The 21,986-nt window shown below is 44.2% G+C and overlaps 2 protein-coding genes, 1 long non-coding RNA gene and 1 other non-coding gene across 15 annotated transcripts; 3 read left to right on the top strand and 1 right to left on the bottom strand.

Annotated features, from left to right (window-relative positions):
- The first annotated feature begins 4,939 nt into the window (after positions 1-4,939).
- LOC120690561 (transcription factor PHYTOCHROME INTERACTING FACTOR-LIKE 13-like) lies at positions 4,940-8,915 on the top strand. Of its 12 annotated transcripts, none has more exons than XR_005681812.1 (9): positions 4,940-5,209; positions 5,353-5,430; positions 5,533-6,088; positions 6,198-6,296; positions 6,389-6,454; positions 6,621-6,686; positions 6,772-7,041; positions 7,119-7,286; positions 8,296-8,915. XR_005681812.1 is itself a non-coding variant. In XM_039973253.1 (9 exons), exons 2-8 carry the CDS (start codon positions 5,384-5,386, stop codon positions 7,271-7,273), a joined length of 1,236 nt encoding a protein of 411 aa, XP_039829187.1. In that variant the 5' UTR covers positions 4,947-5,209; positions 5,353-5,383; the 3' UTR covers positions 7,274-7,286; positions 8,296-8,915. The 12 variants fall into 12 exon arrangements, 8 of the variants coding, with proteins under 8 accessions (XP_039829190.1, XP_039829189.1, XP_039829187.1 ...); XR_005681811.1 differs by having other exon boundaries at positions 7,119-7,291; XR_005681810.1 differs by lacking the exon at positions 8,296-8,915 and adding an exon at positions 7,783-8,101.
- Positions 8,916-10,716: 1,801 nt separating this feature from the next.
- On the bottom strand, positions 10,717-10,790 carry TRNAV-AAC. The gene has a single exon. It is a non-coding gene; the product is annotated as a tRNA-Val (tRNA).
- A 5,839-nt stretch (positions 10,791-16,629) lies between these two features.
- LOC120693148 lies at positions 16,630-18,097 on the top strand. The gene is made up of 2 exons (XR_005682870.1): positions 16,630-17,292; positions 17,640-18,097. It is a non-coding gene; the product is annotated as an uncharacterized LOC120693148 (long non-coding RNA).
- Positions 18,098-18,361: 264 nt separating this feature from the next.
- Positions 18,362-20,721, top strand: LOC120687756. The gene is made up of 7 exons (XM_039969781.1): positions 18,362-18,373; positions 18,618-18,657; positions 18,772-18,907; positions 19,274-19,542; positions 19,621-19,695; positions 19,837-19,971; positions 20,116-20,721. Exons 1-7 carry the CDS (start codon positions 18,362-18,364, stop codon positions 20,556-20,558), a joined length of 1,110 nt encoding a protein of 369 aa, XP_039825715.1. The 3' UTR covers positions 20,559-20,721.
- Positions 20,722-21,986: the final 1,265 nt, after the last annotated feature.

Below are 21,986 nucleotides of genomic sequence, written 5' to 3'. Positions count from 1 at the left end.
TACATCTTCTAGGGAGGATACAACGTGCCACATTCACCTTTGCGCCTGCTGGATTTCCTCCTTGGGGATACTGGATGATCTTGGCGCGGCGGTGATCGCGGTCTCTTTTTTAAATGCCGATCCTTTTGAACGGCCTTTGTGTACTTGTTCAACAACTGGTCAAAGGTGGGATTTTGATTAGCAGTTCTTCCCTGCACCTTCACCTCGTTGGTCTTCCAAGTACCCACTTCCGAACACTTTGGCTTGAAAGTCCGGGGACGGTCACCAGAGCGGTCTGATCGGCTGGAGGAACCGGTCTGACCGGTCGGAGACACCGGTCTGACCGGTCGTGCTTGATCAGCAGACCGATTCTCTGGTGGAGAGCTTCTTTGCCCCCCCGAGTCTGGGATTTCTGACTATGATCTTCAGAGTATCCTTGCCATCATCAGTCTTCTCCTTGATAACTTCCCGGGCAAGAATTTTGTCACTTGTATTCATCGGTCTTGGATCACCGATGACAACATTCTTCCCCTTAGCTCCTTCGGCTTGTTCCGGCCGAATGAGCACCTTTGGATTGTTCAATTCCAGCGTATGAACAGGGAAATTAGCTTTGTCAATTTGCATCTCAAAAAGTATCAATCGTCCTTCATTAATGGCCGATTGTACCTGTCGACGGAAAACATTACAATCATTAATATCATGAGATGTAGAGTTATGCCACTTACAATATGCATGTCATTTGAGCTCATCGGGAGATGGAATAGCATGTGGCAATCAGATGTTACCGTTTTTATGTAATTCATCAAAAATTTGATTGCATTTAGAAACATCAAAAGTAAATTTCAGCTCCTCTTGCCGATTCTTTTGAATCGGCTTGAGAGACGGAACTGAACCGGGTTTGGCCTTTGATGGCCGAACAAATTCAGCAGCGTATACTTCCTTGCTATCATCGTCCGAACTATCCGAATCATGATCAAGAACATGTGTGTTGGACCGATGAGGCTTGAAAGTATCTTTGGCATTTTTAAGTTTGAATTCTAAACCCATGACTTTGACTTGCAAGATATTCACGGTATGATATTCAAAGCCCTCGAGTTTCTCTTTCAAATAAGAACGTAAACCATTAAACGCCAAATCTGCCAAATCTTTTTCAGAAATCGTCAAACTAAAACACTAATTTTTAATTCCTTTAAATTTTTTGAAATAATCTGAAGAAGATTCATCACGTCCTTGCTTAATCGATGTTAAGTTCAACAATTTCGCTTAGGTTTCCCCACTAAAGAAGTGATCATGAAACTTATGCTCCAACTGAGCCCAATTACGAATAGAATTAGGAGCAAGCGAGGAAAACCAAGAGAAAGCCGTTCCAGTCAAATATAAAGAAAATAAACACACACACACACGCAAAGCATCATTGAAACCGGCTTCTCCTAATTGCAAGACATACTGACTAACGTGTTCCCAAGTTGTACGAGAATCATCACCATTAAACTTAGTAAACTCAGGAATACGCCAACCAACAGGAAAATAAACAAAATCAAACTCAGCGGGATAAGGTTTTTGATATAAACGTGTAGTACCCATATCCACCCCAAACTTACTTTTAATCGCATTTGCCAGATCTTCTTTGAACTTAAGGAGATCGGCCTGATAGTGCTGGCTGGTATAAAACTCAGAAAAATGATGTGCATTAGAATTTCCATGCGCCATCGTCTGTGAAGAAGTCGGGATCGGTCCTTGGTTAGGTCCAGATCCTCGTGACTCTCCCGCTACAGTAGTAGTGCGAGGTGGTGTATACAGTGACAACTCATTAGTTCGGCTAGGGGTAGCCGAACCTGGAATTATCTCGAGAGGCGTCGGTGACAGTACTGAGTAACTAGTCTGACCGGTCTGATAACCGGTCTGATCGGTCGGACCGGTCTGACCGGTCTGTGGGACCGGTCCGGCTGGTGCTGTGTGCACGGTCGACGGTGGCGGGGTTTGCCCTGGGAACGAGTTCAGCGGCATACCATAGAGTGGTTTAGATGTGAACTCAGGGGTAGCCGAACTCGGATCTAATGAGTTAGGATCTGACATGGGTTGTTTACCATTAAGCGCGTCAATATCACTACTCAACTTAATTAAAACATCACCCGCAACAGCTTGTGCAGCAACAATCTTTTGATCCATCATGGATGACATTCTATCAAACATATCAGAGGAAGAGAGGCTTACATTGGGGATCTCTTCAATCTTATCCTTGCTAAGCTTAAGAGACGGCAGTACGAACTCCTCCACCATCTTGACGAGGCCACCACGATCCTTCTTGAAGCCCTTCAAGAATTGTGCCTTGACGTGCTCCTCCACAAGAAGGTAGGCCTTGCGCTTCTCTTCGGTGAGCTCCTCCATCGTAGCCGTGATGATGTTGTCCTTGTTGATCTCTTAAGAGCCCATCTTCTTTGAGGACCAGATTAGATCGGTTTTGAAACCAGATTAATCTTTCCCCAGCGGAGTCGTCAAAAAGTGTGTTGACACAGAATCGCGCTGACACACTCGAATGCGCTAGAACGCGCGAATGATTGTCAAAACGATCAACACCAGCGAAAACCATGGGCGGACCGGTCTGACCGGTTTCGCCGACCGGTCTGACTGGTGCAAGCAGGGAACTCGCGAAGACCTAGAACAGCGAGCTCGGAAGGGACCCCGTCGGAGCTCGTGAACGTAGGGTTGCTCTGAGGTCGGCAGGCCACTCAGAACGTCTTCAAACGCCGTAGAGACGAAGGAAGAAAGCAATCTAGGGTTGGAAAAAGCTAGGGTTTGAGAGGACAAAAAGTAGATGTATTTTGATTTGATTCGATTGGAATACCTCAATCGGCCTTAGCCTTTATATTTATAGGCCGGGGAAGTCGTACCCCTCTTCAAGTTGGTTTGTACAAGAATTTACAAAATAAAACAAAGCCTGCTCGGATTACAACTGGACAGACCGGTCAGACCGGTCGGCTTCTAAACTGCTAGAATTGGCTGTCAACAGTTACGAAGCTTTATTAAATTTTAAGAGCAATTACATTCCGTTAGGGGATAAAGGAGGCGACACATGCTCTGGGGTTGATCAACCCCTGAATGTTGAGATACGGATCATCGTTCGAGAAGGCTTTGCACAAGCCGGCGAATCAGAAGGGTTCGTAAGGGAAGAAGCTGACAAGGAAATCGCAAGCTGTAGCAGCGCCGTTGCTGTCGGCGAGCTCAAGTCCTTTGTCTGCAAACAAGAGGCAATGAGCCAATGAGAGGCATGACAGGTGGAGCTCGAGCACGATCTTCTTCAAGGATGAGAGGGCCCCGGCCTGTACGTATCCGTAATCCAAATCCGATCCCCCATTGGCGCAGGCGCGCCTGGCTCAGGATCACACACACACGGCAGGCGGCAGGCAGGAACGTTCTCGTCATCATTGTCAGGTAGCAACCGAAAGGAACGGGAGAGGAAAACGTCAGAAGAGAATGGTCGAGATGAACCGGATGGCTCGCAACCAGCTTCGGCAGTCGGTCTCGGCAGTCTCGATGTTGGGGGGAACATTTCGCTTTCGAATTATTCTCCCAGGGTCAAGTAGCCGATATGTCAGTTTCTTTTTATTAAAAAAAGAAATATAAGAAGAGAGAACAGTATTGGTCCGACTGAAAGAGATACTTTTGTTGCTCCTGTGCAAAGAGTAAAAATTCGCAGTTGGGTAGAAAACTTATTAATAGATTCAACTACTGCTACTTTATTTCTTTTTTTTTTCTGAAATCATGCTTGATTGCTACTCCCTCTGTTCTAAATTATAGGTTGTTTTGACAAAGTTAGATATATAATAGAAAAAAGTCCAATTTACTCCCTTCAACTATAGCCAAAGTTTGAATAACCCATAAACTATAACTTGATTCAACTTACTCTCTAAACTATACAATTTAGTTCACTTTGCCCATCATATACAATTTTGCACCGCAGCATTGCCCAAATTTTAATTTCAAATTTTGCTGTGTAGTAGTAGACATCACAATGTATATTAAAAAAATTTGCTACAATTTTTTCATCATATTTTTTTATATAATTTTGTACTACAATGATTTATATATCCTAATCTATCGAAATAATAATAATAAATTATGATATATTTTTCTAAGATGTGTTATGATGTGTACTATCATCTTGTGAAATTTCAGGTTAAAACTCCACCTATTCATGAGAAATGAAAACGACAAATTGTATTAGGGGATAATTTGAACCAAAAAACATAGTTTGGAGTGTAAAATGAACCAAAATATAGTTTAGGGGTTTATCCAATTTTTGTCTATAGTTCAGGAGAGTAATTTAGACTTTTCCTGTATAATATTTATTATTTATCTGGATATAATATTTATCTAGATGCATAGCAAAAGCTATATATCTTGATTTGCCAGAATGTTCTTGCTGCCTATGCTTCCAATGTTTTCAAGGAATTATTCTGCTTGGACTCAACCAAGATTTCAACCAAAGATCCAACCCCTCTCGAAGTATTGCAGAATCGCTCATACAGCCATCCAAATAGATCAATTTTTTAACCGAAAGAAAAGGGCAAACATGCATCCGACTCCCTCCCTGCAGAGTGTCACTTCATCAATTTACTCTTAAATAAACAGAGATTTTACTCTATAAACATTGTTTCGAAACAATAAGAAAAAACAAAAGAAATCAAAGTGCATTCGTGCTGCATCAGTTTCAGAGAGGAGAATCATTAGTTTAAGCAGTCCGAAGCAGACGGCAACCGATGCACCCATGCAATTCCTCCAAGCTGCCAATTCCGAGGGCCGACATTTATCCCATGCCAAGAGGATCCGACAACGATGCCAACCCTTGTCGCCCTCCGCCATCGCGTCCCCCTTCGCTCTTCCATCTCCTCCTCTCCATTATTTCCCGGGAAAATTCGCCCACGGGCTCTGTTTTTTCTGAAGAAAGGGAAGTACACTGAGAAAACACTTAAAACGGGACAGCGGCGCAGCAAGCAGCTATTTGTGTGCTCATGCTGTGCTACACAACTACTCCTACTTCCTTCATAAAGCTTCCTGCGTCTGCTCTTGTTTGAGCGGAGGTTCAGGGTAGTAGAGAGGTAGAAGACGGCTTTGCAGTTCGTGCAGGGCTGCTCCAGCGAAGCTGTATCCAGGTAGAGCAAGACGTCAGCTCACTAGCTCAGTCGTCAGTATTCATCAGCAGACAGCAGTGCAAGCTAGGAAGAGAAGGGTAGCTTAGCTTCTCCTCCCCTTTCTTGCTTATCTTTTCTTCCTTCTTCTCTTGGGGTTCTGCTTCGGTGGCCAGGTTTCTTGTTTTGGTAGGTTTGCTGACGCTCTGCTATTCTTGCCCCGGGAACTTTTCTCTGTTTGCAGGACACGTTCACCGGGGCCGAATCGTGACGACATGGACGGCAATGCGAGGCCAGCAGCGAATCAAAAGAAGCCCATCGTGTAAAGATTTTGTTTTGCTCCTCTATAAGAACTCTCCTTTCTTGTCCATTGATGATCCCTGGGTACTGATTTGGGGGTGCTCCACTCCAATGGCGTCCGCAGCACGGACGACGACCTCGTGGAGCTGTTGTGGCACAACGGGAGCGTCGTCGCGCAGCCCCAGGCGCACCAGCGGCCGGCGCCCTCCGACCGCCCGGGCAGCAGCGGCCTCACCGGCGAGGAGACCGCCGCGTGGTTCCCGGACACCCTCGACGACGCGCTGGAGAAGGACCTGTACACGCAGCTCTGGTACAGTAGCATCATCGACGCCGCCCCGCACCACGGGGACACGCTCCCGGGCCCTAGCTCGCCGCCGCCGCCGCCGGAGCTGGCGCACCCGGTGACGCCGCCGGTGGGGAGCAGCGGCGTCGAGTCGAGCTGGGCTGGCGACATCTGTTCGACCTTCTACGGCAGCAACCAGGTGCCCGGGATGCCGGCAGGGGTCAACAGGGGAAAGGACGCGTCATTTCAGTCGGAGGTGCCGCACGGCGCCGGCGCCGGTACATCGTCGTCCGGCGGGTCTGGAAGCAACTATGGGGGATCCGGGCTGCCGAGTGACAGCGGCCACGTCCAGAAAGGGAAGGGGATCTGTAGAGACGACTCGGATAGTCGGAGTGAGGTGTTTCTTGGTCTAATTTGTTCATGTTCCTTGGTTGCAACCTGTATTGGGCATGAACTAGGGAATAGGCATATGCTTGTGTGGAATAGAATTGATGAGGAAATTGCAGGATGCCGAGTGTGAGGCAACTGAGGAGGCCAAATCATCGAGGCGATGCGGAACGAAGCGCAGGACTCGCGCAGCTGAAGTTCATAATCTTTCTGAGAGGGTGAGATCAGATTATACTAGCCAATCCTATTTTCAGAAAGAAAGGTTTTCAGTATATTGTTCTTACAGCATTGTTGATTGATGCTCATGTAGAGAAGAAGAGACCGGATCAATGAAAAGATGCGCGCCTTGCAAGAGCTGATACCGCACTGCAACAAGGTATATTATGCATCTTTTCTAGTCTGGTGCAAGTTCCTTGATTAATAAAATTCTGTTGGTGAGGAGAAAACTGAGTGGTGACATATCTACTTGATCGTTATCAATATGTTACTCTTCTTTTTTCTATTATGTTCTGGTTGACTTTATTGGTTGCAATTATTTTCAGACTGACAAAGCGTCGATATTAGATGAGACAATTGAGTATCTGAAGTCCCTCCAAATGCAAGTTCAGGTTAGGAGCTACACTTTCCTGGACTTACATGATCCCATATGAGATCATTTGCTGGTACCGAGACTAAGAAAAGAATATGTTTCAGATCATGTGGATGACTTCTGGGATGGCACCGATGATGTTTCCTGGTGCTCATCAATTCATGTCACCAATGGCTCTAGGCATGAATTCAGCTTGCGTCACTCAGATGTCATACATGAACCTTCCCCTGCCAAATCACATCCCTTTGAACTCATCTCCAACTATGAATCCAATTAATTCACCAAGTATCGCGAACCAGATGCAAAATGTTCATCTCAGGGAGGCAAGTAATCACTTCCTTCACCAAGGTGGCGGGCAAATATCGGTACCTCAGGTATGATCATAGCATAATAAACCCAGATGCTGTGAGCTTCAGGGGACATTTGAACTTTCTTTTATCTGCTCACGTAGCTTAAGTGTCAATTGTTCTGCAGGTACCAGGAACCCATGTTTATGGACCTGAAATACCACAAGCTGAACAACACAATAGGATACTAGAAGTGCCAGCTAGTACCGTCGCGGCAACCTCTCGGGCAGGACAACTGCATACTTATGGTGGAGCTTAGAATGATCAATCTTGTAAGGTGTCGCACTGATAAAAACTGATGATGCATAGATAACTAAAGCTGTATATCACTACTTATATATAAAGAAGTGCCAGCATCGTATGCAGCCATTTTTTGACATCGAAACTATTAAGGTTTTTCTTTTTTTGAGGAGACGAAACTTTAAGCTATTAGGAGTCTATTATAGGTATCAAAGGAAACTGTATAGCTTCCATATTTTAACGGTGGAACTTGAGCTGCATACTGTTGCACGGTACAGTCTTCGTGAGTGAATGGATGAGTATATATATGAAGATATCCTCTTTGAACGATGCTTTTAGTATATCCATTAGTTTCACGGAAACCGACTTCTTGTTTTTGCCTATCTCGTCTTAACATTCTTCTTGCACGAGCACGATGGATGAATTTTAAATGTTGAATCCATTTCTTCAGACTGAATTGACAACTTTACAAAGTTGTAGATGCTGTCAGACCGGTCGGTTTAACCATCCTTTTCTTGACACACACAGGATGAGGACTGCAATGTCGATTTGCACAAGGGTCTTCTTTCTGGCAATCAGTGAAAATGCTGAAAATGATGAGCAGATGAAATCCATATTGCTGTACTACTCAGATATGACAATAGCAGTCTAGATATGCACGCTATAAGTACATGTAAATGCAGATATCCATTTTTCTCCCCCAAGACGCTCACTTTGATTCCCACTGCATTTACTAATTTAGCATTATTATTCAATTAACAGTAGATTCCTGGGATGTACATATGGTAACAATTTTCTTTCCATAACTGTTATAACTGAACCAACGAGATGTTTGCTGTTTCCTTTCCTTTTTCAGTTTTTCTGTTTCTGAGAAATGATTGTTGTGAACAGAGATGGATTTTGGATACCAGACCTCTAAATCCAGAAGTACAGATCAATCAGTCTTGTCTTTTTGCCTGGTCCTATTTTCTGGGGAACCAACACATACAACGTTGATCTTATCTCTATTGCTTACTAACACCATTTTCTTCTTGTGGAAAGATTTGATTCGCAGGACAGGAGATGAGCTCGCCAGTCCATCACCTTGCCAGCTTATATTGGATCTGCTTGTGGGCCACATGACACGACATGCTTAATGGCAATAGTTTCAGCATCCTCCTGGAGTTCTTGTGGCTCACGGCAGCTGGGAGAATCTGTGTGGAGCCCTATACTTGCGCAGCGCCAGCCTCTCATCTTCAGCACATGCTACTGGGGCCTGCTGACTGCAACTGTTGATAATAGGATCAGGTGCTCATATCTCATGAGGTTTTCTGTCAACCACATTTGGGTCCGATCCCCTGGCACTCCCTCGTTACCGTGCTGTTGCTTTCGTCTATTGGTTATTCTTTGGATGCACATAGCTTGTCACTCGCCTGTGCCTTCAGAATGTTTGGAATACAAATAGTGAACTGCCCTCTTTTTTTTTTCTCTCTACCAGCTGGGACTTTTTGGATGCAACTAGTCTATGCATGCAGCTCAATGACCAAGGCTGTCGCTGTTATCTGGGCAGTGATTTTCGTGTTAGGTTTTTATTCCTTTTTTCACTAGCTGGAACAATTAATGATTGATGCGTTTTCCACCTGACTTAACAAATGGAACCGATGAGAACATACTTAGCTTTCCCTAGTAGGAGCGATTGATGTTCATGTCTGCATCTTGTGTTTACTAGGGTTTGCTTCAGTCGCCATCTCCGAGTCGGAGCAGAACAAACTTATGGGGTTCATACCGTGTTTCACGTTTATTACTTGAGATTTGGGGGCAGTTCATCCGCAAGTTGGTTGCTCCTTTATCTCCTTGTGAGATGTGTACTAGTTGTCAAAAGTACTGTCCTCTGCAAGCTTGCATCAAGGAATGGACCGTTTGCTTTTTTAGTGAACTGAACCGTATGTTTTTAATATGCATTCTAGATGATTAAGATGGTTGACAGCAATGAACAGTAATAAAGTTGGCGGTTGGACGAGTTAGCGGTGCAGCAGAGAAAACCAGATAATTGAGGAAATGCAAGGAAAATGTGAGCGATAATAGATAAGAAAAATAGTGCTTAGCTGGCTAGTGAGCGCGTGTACGATGTTCGACTCTGATTTCCCTGCTCGGGTGGAGATGGATTTTTCTGGACATGCATGCTCTTCGTTCGTCAACTTGTTACTTGTTCGTTGGGAAGGGAGGAGGAGAACATGTGGATGTGACTGCCTTGGTGTGAGAAAATTAGTTTGTTGTGATGTTCAACATTTGTGTTGTTTGGAGAACAAAAGAAAGTAAGGAACATCACAACTTGTTACTTGTTCGTTGGGAAGGGAGGAGGAGAACATGTGGATGTGACTGCCTTGGTGGAGCCACGCCTCCAAGGCTCCCGACAAGCAAAGGCTAAGTGACGCCAAGTCACAAAGACGAGGTCACCGCCACCGTCTACCTCGAAGCGTCACCACGGCACCGTCTTCACTATCTTGGAGCTTTAACATCAAGTAGGGGCCTCCTTCCCCGCACAAAGTGTCGTTGCCACTCCACACCAAGTCGGAGGGTCACACGACGAGTACACAAGGTGCTTGCCGCAGCAAGGCTTTCTCTCAAGCTAGTTCTCTCAAGAACTAAGCCTAAACAAGCACTAAACACTCTCACAAGTGTGCTTAAGCCTATATGATGTACAATGAAGCTCTATGGTGGTTGGAGATGATCTTTAGCTCTTGTATACTTCCTTGAACTCCAGCACTCTCAAATGACCCGGCCTTGGGGGTATATATAGGCAGCCCAAGCAAATATAGCCGTTGGAGAAAAGCTGCCAGAAAAACACTTAACGCCGGTTAATCCGACGTACCTCCAAAGGCCATCATCGGTTCAACCGGTGTATGTAAACTGCTACTTGAAAAACTAGCCGTTATCAATCAACCGGTGTATCGCCGGTTTAACCGATGTAATCAACCGGTGTATGTAATATTAGCGTCGGTTTAACCGGTGAGTGTAACTTCTTCACGTTCCTCCAAAAACCACCTCTCTGGACAACTGAACCGATGCAATTGACCGATGCATCGTCGGTTCAACCGGTGTAGGCATTTTCCTCGGTCTTCATCTGCCAATGCACCGACGTATACAATTTCCGTAGCGTCGGTTCATCCGGTGTAAAACCCTAGCCCGCAGACCTTCTCTGTGATTGCACCGGTGAGTTCATTTTGCCCTACGTCGGTTTAACCGATGATAGCAAAATGCCTCAAATCTTGTCCCTTGGACTGCCTTGGTGTGAGAAAATTAGTTTGTTGTGATGTTCAACATTTGTGTTGTTTGGAGAACAAAAGAAAGATATGAATCCGTTTGAGCCTTGCGGCGTCTTTTGTTTTTTGAAACTGAAAAAAGACTTCCGACATCATGGTTTCGGGTTGCGAAGCGCACAGTGGGAGGGACAAAACTGAAAAGGAAAAAGGAAAAACACTTTGGCTTCGCCCGGACTCGAACCGGAGACCTTCAGTGTGTTAGACTGACGTGATAACCAACTACACCACGAAACCGCTTGTGCGCTGAAACAAAATGCAGGGTTGTTATTAATACTATCACGTACATCGTCTGGGCCGACCAACTCGCGTTATAACTGGCTGGCAGCCCACGGGCTCCTCGACGTGGCTGGACCGAATCCCGTCGTGTGGCCCGCGTGGTGGAAGGGCCATAACCCGCCGGGCCCAGTCGTCACTCTTGCCATAAGCCCATAACGGCGACAACATCGGTCTTCACCGTACGTACTTGCGCTGCAGGCGTGCATGAGCATGATGCAGCAGCGATCGATCACTTTACTGATGATGCAGCAGTGTAGGGGCCTGTCATCTGCGAGTGCGCAGGCCCCCGATCGAAAGCGGAAACGAACCTCGTCTGACTGCTGGCTGGCTACCCCCCTCGTCGCCTCAAAACAATTTCATTCGGCCTTGTAGATTTCAAAATGTAAAATATAATTTTTTGTAAATCACTTGCATAGTATATTAAATGCAGTTAAAAAATAAATCGCATCACACAAATGGACTGTAATCGCGAGACGAATCTAATGAGCATAATTAGAACGTGATTAGATACTAAATTGCTACATTAATACTACAGTAAACAAACTCTAATGATGATTAATTAGGCTCATTAGATTTGTCTCGTAGTTTACAAACGAGATTTGTAATTAGTTTTGTGATTAGTTTATATTTAATACTTCAAATATTAAAAATTCATTTTCAAAAACACAAAAATACAAAATGCAAAGTGAACTAAACACACCCTCGGACGTGTAGACTAGACTGCAGGCACTGCCACCACGAGCCGTGAGATGCACAGATTCAGAACGCAGAGGACGGTTCAGAAGGGTAATTAACGCAGAGGCACCTAAATAGGCTTAAAAAATTCGTCTCGCAAATTACAGATAAACTGTGTAATTAATTATTTTGTTTAGCTACATTTAATATTTCATGCATGCGTAGGACAGTCCCAATGATAGAAACTAACACGGTTTCCCAATGATAGAAACTAACACAGTTTCCATAGCAAAAGAAATCATCTATAGAAACTATTCTTCACAGTGGTAGTGTCTTCGAGTAATAATTGTTTTCTCTTTCTCTCTCTCCCAATTCCACCGATGGGAGCGTTGCATTAACCCCATAAAAATTAGTGGTTTCTCTCTAATGGCAAATTCATAGTTTCTTGTGCATTGGGTCAAGAGTAGACATGATTTCTCCATTAGGAAACCATTTCTATGATTTGTGCTTTCTTTTCTCATTAACTAAACTGTCACATCACCATTTTACTTATTTGACAAACTATTTAATAGAAATAGAAACTACTATTAATACTCTATTAGGAGTGCCCTTAGCTAACCGGATGCTGCTGTACTTGAACTCCAATCAGAAGAGTACTACTGGACAGGGTTAACCTTACCGGTGGGAACCGGTCCGGTTTGACCGGTTACCGGTCAAACCGGTCCGGACCGGTTCCGGTTCCGGCCGGTACCCAACCGGCCAAAATTCAAAATTTAAATTTAAATTCAAAAAATAAAAAATTCCCAAAAAATTCCTAAAAATACTTCAAGTTGCGATGAATCTAATGGTATCAAATTTTCTCAAAATTCGTTCATTTAGTATAGTTTGCGGGGATTTAAAGTTAAATCAAAAAAGAAAAAGAAAAAAAATGGGCCGCCCATTAAGGCCCACCAGTCAAACCGGTCAAACCGGGCGGTAAACCGGTCAAACCGGCCGGTAAACTGGTTGCACGGGAGCTTTTGAATTTGGATTTGGATTTAAACCGGTCAAACCGACCGGTAAACCGGTAAAACCGACTGGTAAACCGGTCAAACCGGCCGGTAAACCGGTCGGAACCGGTTGCACGGGAGCTTTTGAATTTATTTGAATTTGAATTTGAATTCAACCGGTTCCGACCGGTAACCGGTCAAACCGGTCCGGTAAACCGGAACCGGAGCCCGGCGGTTACCGGTCGGGAAATACAACCCTGCTACTGGATGGGTTGTTGGGTTCCCAATCGCCGCAATCTGCCATCGTCCCAACTCCCAACTCAAGATCGACGGCGACACACTCCTGGTTGTGCATGCACGCACGCAGATACGAGCTACTCCATCCGTTCCAAAATAAATGCAATTTTCAAAATAAATGCAATTTTAGAGTTCAAAATTTATATCACAAAAAATATTAATTTTGACCCACCTACCACAAAAGACAAGACAATTTCCGGAAAATTCCCACAAAAGAAAACTAACACCTCATTCACTCACCACAAAAGACAAAGGGTATTTTGGTAATTTTACACTTATCATTGATTTACATGTTTGGTCCTAGAATTTCATTTATTTTGGGACAGAGGGAGTACCCTGCCATGTGGAAGGTAGTCCTATCAAATTGGAGATCAAGCTCTTGGTTAGGGGTGTGACCATTAGATGCACCTTTAATTCTTTTTAGAGTGTGTTTAGATCATTTTGCATTTTTGTGTTTTTGAAGAGAATTTTCAATATTTGAAGTATTAAATGTAGACTAATCACAAAACTAATTACAGATCTCGTCTGTAAACTACGAGACGAATCTAATGAGCCTAACTAATCCATCATTAGAACATGTTTACTATAGCATTATTGTCTAATCATGTCATAATTAGGCTCATTAGATTCGTCTCGCGATTTACAGTCCATTTGTGTAATACGATTTATTTTTTGACTATATTTAGTACACCATGCAAACGATTTACAAAAAATTTGCATTTTGCATTTTGGGATCTAAACAAGGCTTTAGTTTAAAATTTTATAATACTTCTTCAAAATCAGATTTTATTTTTAGAAATTAGTATAAAACTTTGTTCGTTTGAATTAATCTTGAATATATGCTTGCATGCATTGTCAATATGCCATTGTTTGTTTCTTCATCGCTAATTCCGTCCCATAAAGACTGTTTGTTTAGAAAATTTCAGACATACTACTAGTTGTGGAAAATGATCATATCACCTCTAATTAACTATGATATTTATGATTGAAGACCGTGTTGTTTATTTGGTTCCCTAGATCCTAATAAATGCAAATGCATTGGAACAAAAAAAAAGTAACATCTTCTTAAGCATTTGATTGGTTCCATACTCTTCTCTATGCAATCATTTCTTGGTATTTGATATTACTTTAATTAGATGGAGTTTACTATCATCTAGATAAATAGTTTTTATGGGACAAAATTTAATGTCTAAACAAATAGTCTTCGTGGGACAGAGCTAGTAGTTCCATTCCATCACTAACAGGGTCCAGGGAGCGGTCAGCAAGGTTGCTGCTGGCTGCCACACAGCCCAAGAAAAAGGAAAGCCCGGGAACAGATCGAGGGAGGGAGGGAAGCCGCCGTATAGGTCGATTGTAGCGGGCGAGCAGAGGGGGACAGACAGACAGGGCAAGGAGACGGCGAGACGACGCCGCGGCCTTGTTTAGTTTGTTTTACATGTTTTTGTAAAAAAAATTTGCGTGTGAATCTTGCCAATTTAAAGTACTTAATGAAGTCTATTTACAAAACTTTTTGTACAGATGGGTTGTAAATCGCGAGACAAATCTAATGATGTTAATTAATCCATGATTAATTAATAATTAGCAGATGGTTACTGTAGCATCTCTGTTGCAAATCATGGATTAAGTAGGCTCATTAGATTCGTCTCGCGATTTACAGCCCAATCATATAAAAAATTTTGTAAATAGACTTTATTTAGTACTTCAAATTAGCAAGATTCTTTTGCATTTTTTTTTTGCGTTTACGGTTTTTTTGTGTTTACGGAGTGGGAACGGCCTTGTTCCGTAGCGGCCGCCGCGAATCTCCCCGAAAGCGGCTTGCGTGCAGGCGCCAACGGGGCTCCGAGAATGATTCGTTCGTTGCCTCCTAGTCCTAGCTAGCTAGCTCGATCGCGCGGCTAGCGGCGGCCGTGCTTCTTCTTCATTGGCGCGTCCGGTTCGGCATGGTCCCTCCGCCCGCACGGCGTCGTCCCCGATGACCGAGACGGCATACGGCGCCCTGGGAGCACGGGTGGCTGCCGGTGCCGGGGGCCGCCAGCCAACTAGCAAGCCATCGAGGCCGTGTTTAGATCTAAAATTTTTATAAATCATCTGTATGATATATTAAATATAGTTAAAAAATAAACTACATTATATAAATGAATTGTAAATTGCGAGACAAATCTAATAGGGCTAATCAGGATGTGATTAGACATTAAATTACTACAGTAAATCTACAGTAAATATATGCCAATGATGAATTAATTAGACTCATTAGATTCGTCTTGTAGTTGACAGACGGGATCTATAATTAATTTTGTAATTAGCCTACATTTAATACTTCGAATGTTGAAAAATTTCGTGATTTACAACTCATATGAATTTTGAAAATAGATATTATTTAATACTTCTATATAGCAAGATTCTCTTTGATGTGTTGAGTGTAAATTTTTTGAGAAGGAATCTAAACACAAGCGGCAGGGGAACAAATGAAGGAGCACTTGTTGGGTAAGAGCAATCCGAGACGAAATGTTGAAGGCTTGAAGCCTGAAGGCCCGGCGCGGCGCGGCGCTACCTTTTGCCCATCCCAGTCGCGTCAACTTTTTGCGAGCGAGCGCAACAAGGAAAGGTCAAAAGTAGGGCGCACGCAGCTGCATGCATGGTCACGGGGGCACGCCGCTGTTAAAAAAAGCCCACGCGCAGTAGAAAGAAAGGCACGGCGCGCGTGACCCACAAACGCCTTGGTCCAGCAGCGCGCACAGCACAGAGGATCGGAATCCGCGGCTCCCGTCCAACCGCTGCGAGACAAACCTCGTCTCAGAAAGCCAGCTACCTCCTTGCAATTGCAAAGGAGTAGTAGACGAGAGGTAGAGAGGGAGGGATTGCAATTTGCAAGACTCACAACACAGACAACAGGCAATGCAAAAAAAATTCAGAAAAAGGTTCTCATCATTCATCAAGAGGAATTGAATAGGAGGAGCTAGCATTTGGCTGGAGATTCCTACTTGCGTCTGCGAGATTGCATATCTGTCGCCACAAGCACAAAGGTATACACTCTCGGTCCTAAAATATAAGATATTTTAACATTCTTAAGAAGTCAATTTTTTTCAAATGTGACCAAATTTTTAGAAAGAATTATAAAAATTTATGCAACCAAACTCATATATTATTAAAACATATTTAATAGAAAATCTAATGGTAAATATTTGATATCTTAAATGCTATTAAATATTGTATAAATTAACTTTGATTCTAAAAAATTGTTGAAATATTTTATATTTCAGAACTAAGGGAGCAGTTCCTTTGTGCTTGTGCTTGCCTGCTTGGCAAAGACAGTCACACGGAGAAAAGGCAGCAGGCACGCCAACGCCGCTATACTAGCTAGCTAGAGAGCTAGTAGCCACCCTGACACTGTGCCAGCCAGCTATGTCTAGGGTTTTCACTTGGTGCGTAGCGGGCGTCCGTCCGCCTTTATTCTTCGGGGCTTGTAGTCATGCGCGTGTGCAGGTATATATGGATGGATGGGGGAAACACTAGGGCTGTGTTTAGTTCCAAAATTTCACTCTTCAAATTTCACTATTCATCTATTAAATTAAATTTTTTGTCTCATGTATGGAGTATTAAATGTAAGTAAATAAAAAAACTAATTGTATAGTTTCGATGTACACGACGAGACGAATCTTTTGAGCCTAGTTAGATCATAGTAAAACAACAATTACTACAAACAAACAAAAAATGCTATAATATATTATAATATTCGATGTGACTTTTTTTACCACTATTTTACAAATCTATACATAGCGGAGGTTCTCTTCTCTCTCCTGGCCTGGCCAGTGGGCAGTGGCCACCAAGGCCGGCCGTGAGCTCTGATTCAGCTGCTTGGAGGAGCGTGCAATGTGCGGGCATGTGTGTGTGGGATGATGGGACGGGAGAGGGAGATCTTGCAGCTAGGGTGGGCACTTTGACGAGCTGGGGGTTTTGGATCGGAGCCACCTACTATTTATACGGGGGCATAGATCGAACAAGTCCCCTACTTCATTCTCTCATCAGCAAAGCTAGCTAGCTCTCCTCCCAGTCCCAGCTCAACTCAAAGCAAGCAATGCAAGCAAGCGTCCGTTCTTCATTCTGTCTCTGTCGTCCGTGCATTGCATTGTCCTTTCTGCCCCCCATCTACGTACCTCTCTTCTAATCTTCCTCCTCTCGTCGACCTCTGCCTCTGTAATCGTCTGTGTACAAGAGAAAGGAGCCATTGGGTTTGGGTGAGCGGGGAATAGGAGTTACTTTGTTCTCTTCTTTTGAAGCCAAGGCATGCATGCATGATGCATGCACACACAGACAAGCTATCTGCTTATATTAGCTTTGTTTCTGTGCTGCCATGGCGCCCTGCAACTGCAAGTTCAGTTAGTTCAGGGAAGATAGAGCATGCATATGGCATGGCATGGTATGTCAATGTGGCGTGGATCGATGTTGGAGATGGTAGGTGCGCCAATGCGTTGGGAAGCAGCAGCAGCAGGTCGAAAGAGGTGAAAAGCTAGGGGATATGCCTGGCTCCCTGTATGCCACTCGCATAGCTGCCAGCAGCTAACCCAAGTTTTGAGGTCCCCCAGGCTAGCTCTACTGCGGATGGCGTGCGAGGAGCCAAGCATGACCATCTCTCTCTCTCTCTCTCTCTCTCTCTCTCTCTCTCTCTCTCTCTCTCTCTCTCTCTCGGTTTCTTAATTATTGTTTTTTTACTGCTGACTATAAGCTGTCAATATTTGAGGTCAAGGTCATTGAGCTGGCCTTGCTGCTGTTTGATAATCTTGTTTTCTTTTACGAATTATATTATTTGTCGTCAGCTTTTTTGTATTCCTTGCTGGCCTTGATGCAGAATCGCAGATGCTCTTGACTTGCACGCGCGTGGCTTCTTCACCATCCGTCATTTAAGCATGCTGCACAAGGAGGATCCGGGGTACGGTGGCCGGGCACAATGAAGCATCGTCTGTTTTCGAAGCCAAGACGGCAACAAGAAAAGAAGATCGAAGGGGATTCGCAATGCCAGGACTGCAAGTAGCTAGTGTCGTTGATGAGAGCGTTAAGCTAGCAGTGCCAGTTGCTAACAATAATAAGAGGTCATGCAATGCAAGGTCTGCTATGAGTGCATACTGCCTCCTCCTGCTGCATAGATATATTATTTGTAGCTCGATGCATGGGAATTGAAGCTGAGACAAACTATGTGTACGTGTGCTTGGTTTAGCGAGCTGACATGGATATACAATTTTCGGACACGTGTGTATGTATGTGTGCTCGAGGCATATACTTAAGTTTACATATGTACGTTTTGGTGGACGCATTTGTACACATCTATTATCGCTACTCAGACGGATCGAGCTAGGAATGCATGCAATATGTATGTGTGCACAATTTTATTTTAAAATAGTACACTGTATGTAATACAGCACTAGGGTGTTGGGCATCGTGATTTTTATGGTGGGTCAGCTTAGCTAGCGAGAAGTATAGATCGCCCGTGCTTGTTCCTATAGGGCGTGATTGGATGGGTGGCTTAGGCCCTAGCCAGGCTTGTACAAATGCAGCCCAAGAATGATTGGATCCATGCATAGCCCTGTAAGCCTGGCTTCACTAGTGCAAAAGTGCTCTTCCAGGCTGCATTGATCGGAGGAAGAGATCTCAGATGAGGAAATACTTAGTCGTGTCCAACGACTGCTAAGGGATGTAAAGAAAGTTCCCTTTGTTCGTGATATGTTTTCAGGTGCGAATCCTCCGAAGCACGTACCAGATAAGAGTAGTCGATGTATAGTAATCGAGTACTCTACCTTAGTGTGATTCTGATAGAATTTGCTTTTTGTAGGAGGATGTGGAGCGCTTTAAGAGTAGTCCTTCACCGCCAGGTATTTGTTCACCCTTTTATTCTTCCATGCGCTTTTCAATCTGTCAACCAAGTTCTAGTATGCTTATAGGAATTTGCATATAAACAGTGCTGATGTCTATCCTTGGTTGTGCAGACGAGGAGGCGACTAAGGAGAGGAGTGACAGGGAGCTAAGCTCTACTCCAAGTACGGATACCCAGACTGGGCATTCCAAGGGTGCTCGGTCAGTAGCGAGGAAGCGTCGCAGCTCCTCCCAGACTATTAGCGACAGGTAAGTGGCTAATTGGTTGCAATCAAGTACTTTCATCTTCGATTTGCTAGTTTTGATTTGAATCTTTCTTTTTAAGTCCGGCGACTAAAGTGATGCGGACCACATCATCTGGGTATGATGCTGTGGTGGGACGAACTATCCCTTCCACCACAGTGGACTCGTCAAAAGGGACTGGGACTACTCTTCCGGCGAGTAGTTCCAATGTAGATAAAGCCGGTGATGTGGGTAAACAGGCCCTAATTGTGAAGCCTACCCGCAAATTTGGCGTCAAGGCACTTGCTCTGAAAAGAGCTCCTATGTAAATTTCTTGAAACTTGTAATTGTAGGATTTGCCTTTTTATCGAGTAGTTAACTCGTCTTTTTCAGTGACACGCTCCTGGGGGCGAGTGGGGAAACTGAGGATGCTGCAGCCCCCAAATCGGCAGTGGAGAAGCCTCTAGGTACTCCTGATATGAGTGCCCGTGAGACTGAAGACATGGTGAATTTCATGCTTCAGGATTCTCCGTTGCCTGATACCGAGAGGAGCGAAGAAAAGCTCCCGGAGGATGGTGGAAGCGACAAGCTTCCAGAGGAGAAGGATGGCCAGAAGCTTCCAGGGGAAGGCGACGAGAAGCTACCAAAGGAGGCCCATGTAGGTAAACTTGTACCACCCTGTACTTAGAAAGTACTTTTCCTTGCTCTTAACTCAATTAAGTAGCGTATTTTTCCATCAGATTCCCAAAATCCAGAGAATACTGTGGTGATGACTCAAGATGTGTCGGAGAAGGCTATCTCTGAGGTGCAGATGAGTACTTCCTAGGTCTCATTGGGAAGTGTCTTGCCGCGAGAGAAGGTGGAGCTTGCTTTCAAGCTACTGGGGGTAAGTAGTCGAATACTTCGAATACTTTAGTATAGATCGAGTAGTATACTGATCTTTTTTATTTTTGCAGGAAGCACTGGGCAAGAGGGTGGCCAAGCCCAGGACAATACAGAGCTGAATGCTCTGAGAGAGAGGGTGAAGATGCTCTCGTCCGAGAAGGCTGCTCTCCAAGGGAAGCTTAAGAAGTTCTCCCAATCCAAGAAAGGTTAGTATTTAGCATATACTATGCGTTCGACTAGTTGATCTGCTTGGTGTTTATAAGATTTCCTTTCAATCGAGTACACAACTTCTTTAAAGATTCAGGAAAGCTTGGTACTGGATCTAAAGATACTTATGTACCGAAACGCAGATGAGATTGAGAAGCTCAAGAAGATCAAGGAGGACTTTGACCGAGAGGCCTTGACAGTTCTTCAGCAACTCAAGACCTTGTCAGAATCCCGGGACTTGATGCAACAAGAGCTTGTAGAGCTAAGAGAAGTCAGGGATGCTGCCCAGGAAATAGCCGAGGTTATGGAGATTCCGGAGGGGAATAAGGACGAACCGCTCTCTTTGGCGGGGAAACTTCGTAAAGTACCCGAAGCCTTTGAAAGGTATGTCTCCACAACCACCCATCAGTACGTGGGTCATGTACTCGGGTTGGTGAAATCTTATTGGCCAACCACTCGTCTGGACGCACTTGGGAAGGGAGCCAAATCTGATTGTACAGAAGAACAATTCCGTCAGTATTTGGAAGAAACTTCTGTGGTGGCTAACCAGATAGTGGAGTCCCTGAACAAGCCTGAGTCCCCTTGAACTTTCGGTTGTAGATTGATTGGCGTGTGGCCACAAGTACTTTGGACAAATATTGAGTATTTGTGTAATATTTAAGTACTTGTTCTGTGTTAGGATTGCGAAATCCTTTGATGTGTCGAGTAATTATACTTGAAAAAATCCTGAGTTTTGGCAGCATCGTGCCTACTCAGTCTTGATAGTAGATACGAAGAATTGTATCCATGGGTGCCTTAGGAGGCAAAGTATTCTCGAATAGGATCGAGTTTGTATGGTTCTGAATCAGAACTCTAGTGCTGACCGGTTAGGGTTGAATCCTGCAGGATTAACTAGGTGGGAAAAGCATTATAAGAATGTTGAAAAGCCATAGCTTAAAGCAGATTTCCTTTTCAAAGGAATTGCTTTGTTAGAGTGAAGCTCATATGGACTTTGTTGTCCAATCGGGGGAAGAGCTCTTATAGAGTATTTGGAGAGTCAGGAGCTTTAAGATGTTCCTTGATAGATAGGTGGACAAGAGGCTCTCGACAACTACTCAAAATACTAAGGGAAAGCAGAACTCTTTTTGTATCTCGAGCAAGCGAGTAGCACTCGACGAATACTCGGGGCAAAAAGATTCTGTAGCGAGGATTCCCATAGTAGGCTGAGCAAGCAGGAGACTCGAGTCGACTTATTTTAGAGTATCAAGAACCTGATTAGTCTCCTTGAGGGATTTTCGTAGGTGACCAGTTAGGATAGACCTCATTTGGTCACCCAGGTAGTATACAACTGTTATGAAAAATATCCCAAACTACTCGATCTTATCGAGTAGTATGTCCTATGGATGGACTGGATTGATTTCTAAAATAGGACTGTTATGATTGAACTCCGGCGAGTTAACGAAGACGTAAATATTCTAGAAATATCCCAAACTTTCTCGAGCAGGGCGAGTACGGTGTCCTACCCGAGGACTGGAGTAACTCTTAGGGCAAGTCTGTTAGGTACGAACCCCGTCGAGTTGCCCAAGACGAAAATGCCGAAAGAGTATCCAAAACCTACTCGAGCCAGCAAGTGGGGTGTCCTTTAACTAAGGACTGGAGTAATCTTTAAGACAAAACTGTTAGGTATGAACCCCGTCAGGTTATCCAAGATGTAAATGTCGAAAGGATATCCAAAACTTACTCAAGCGAGGTGAGTAAGGTGTCCTCAATCGAGGACTGGAGTAACTCTTAAGACAAATCTGTTAGGTACGAACCCTGTCGAGTTGCCCAAGACGAAAATGTCGAAAGAGTATCCAAAACCTACTCGAGCCAGCGAGTAGGGTGTCCTTTAACCAAGGACCGGAGTAATCCTTAAGATAGAACTGTTAGGTATGAACCCCGTCGGGTTATCCAAGACGTAAATGTCGAAAGGATATCCAAAACTTACTCAAGCGAGGCGAGTAAGGTGTCCTCAATCGAGGACTGGAGTAACTCT

Source organism: Panicum virgatum, chromosome 9N (assembly GCF_016808335.1).
Source record: "Panicum virgatum strain AP13 chromosome 9N, P.virgatum_v5, whole genome shotgun sequence".
Classification (NCBI taxonomy): Eukaryota; Viridiplantae; Streptophyta; class Magnoliopsida; order Poales; family Poaceae; genus Panicum; species Panicum virgatum.
This window is presented reverse-complemented; position numbering and strand designations above follow the sequence as displayed.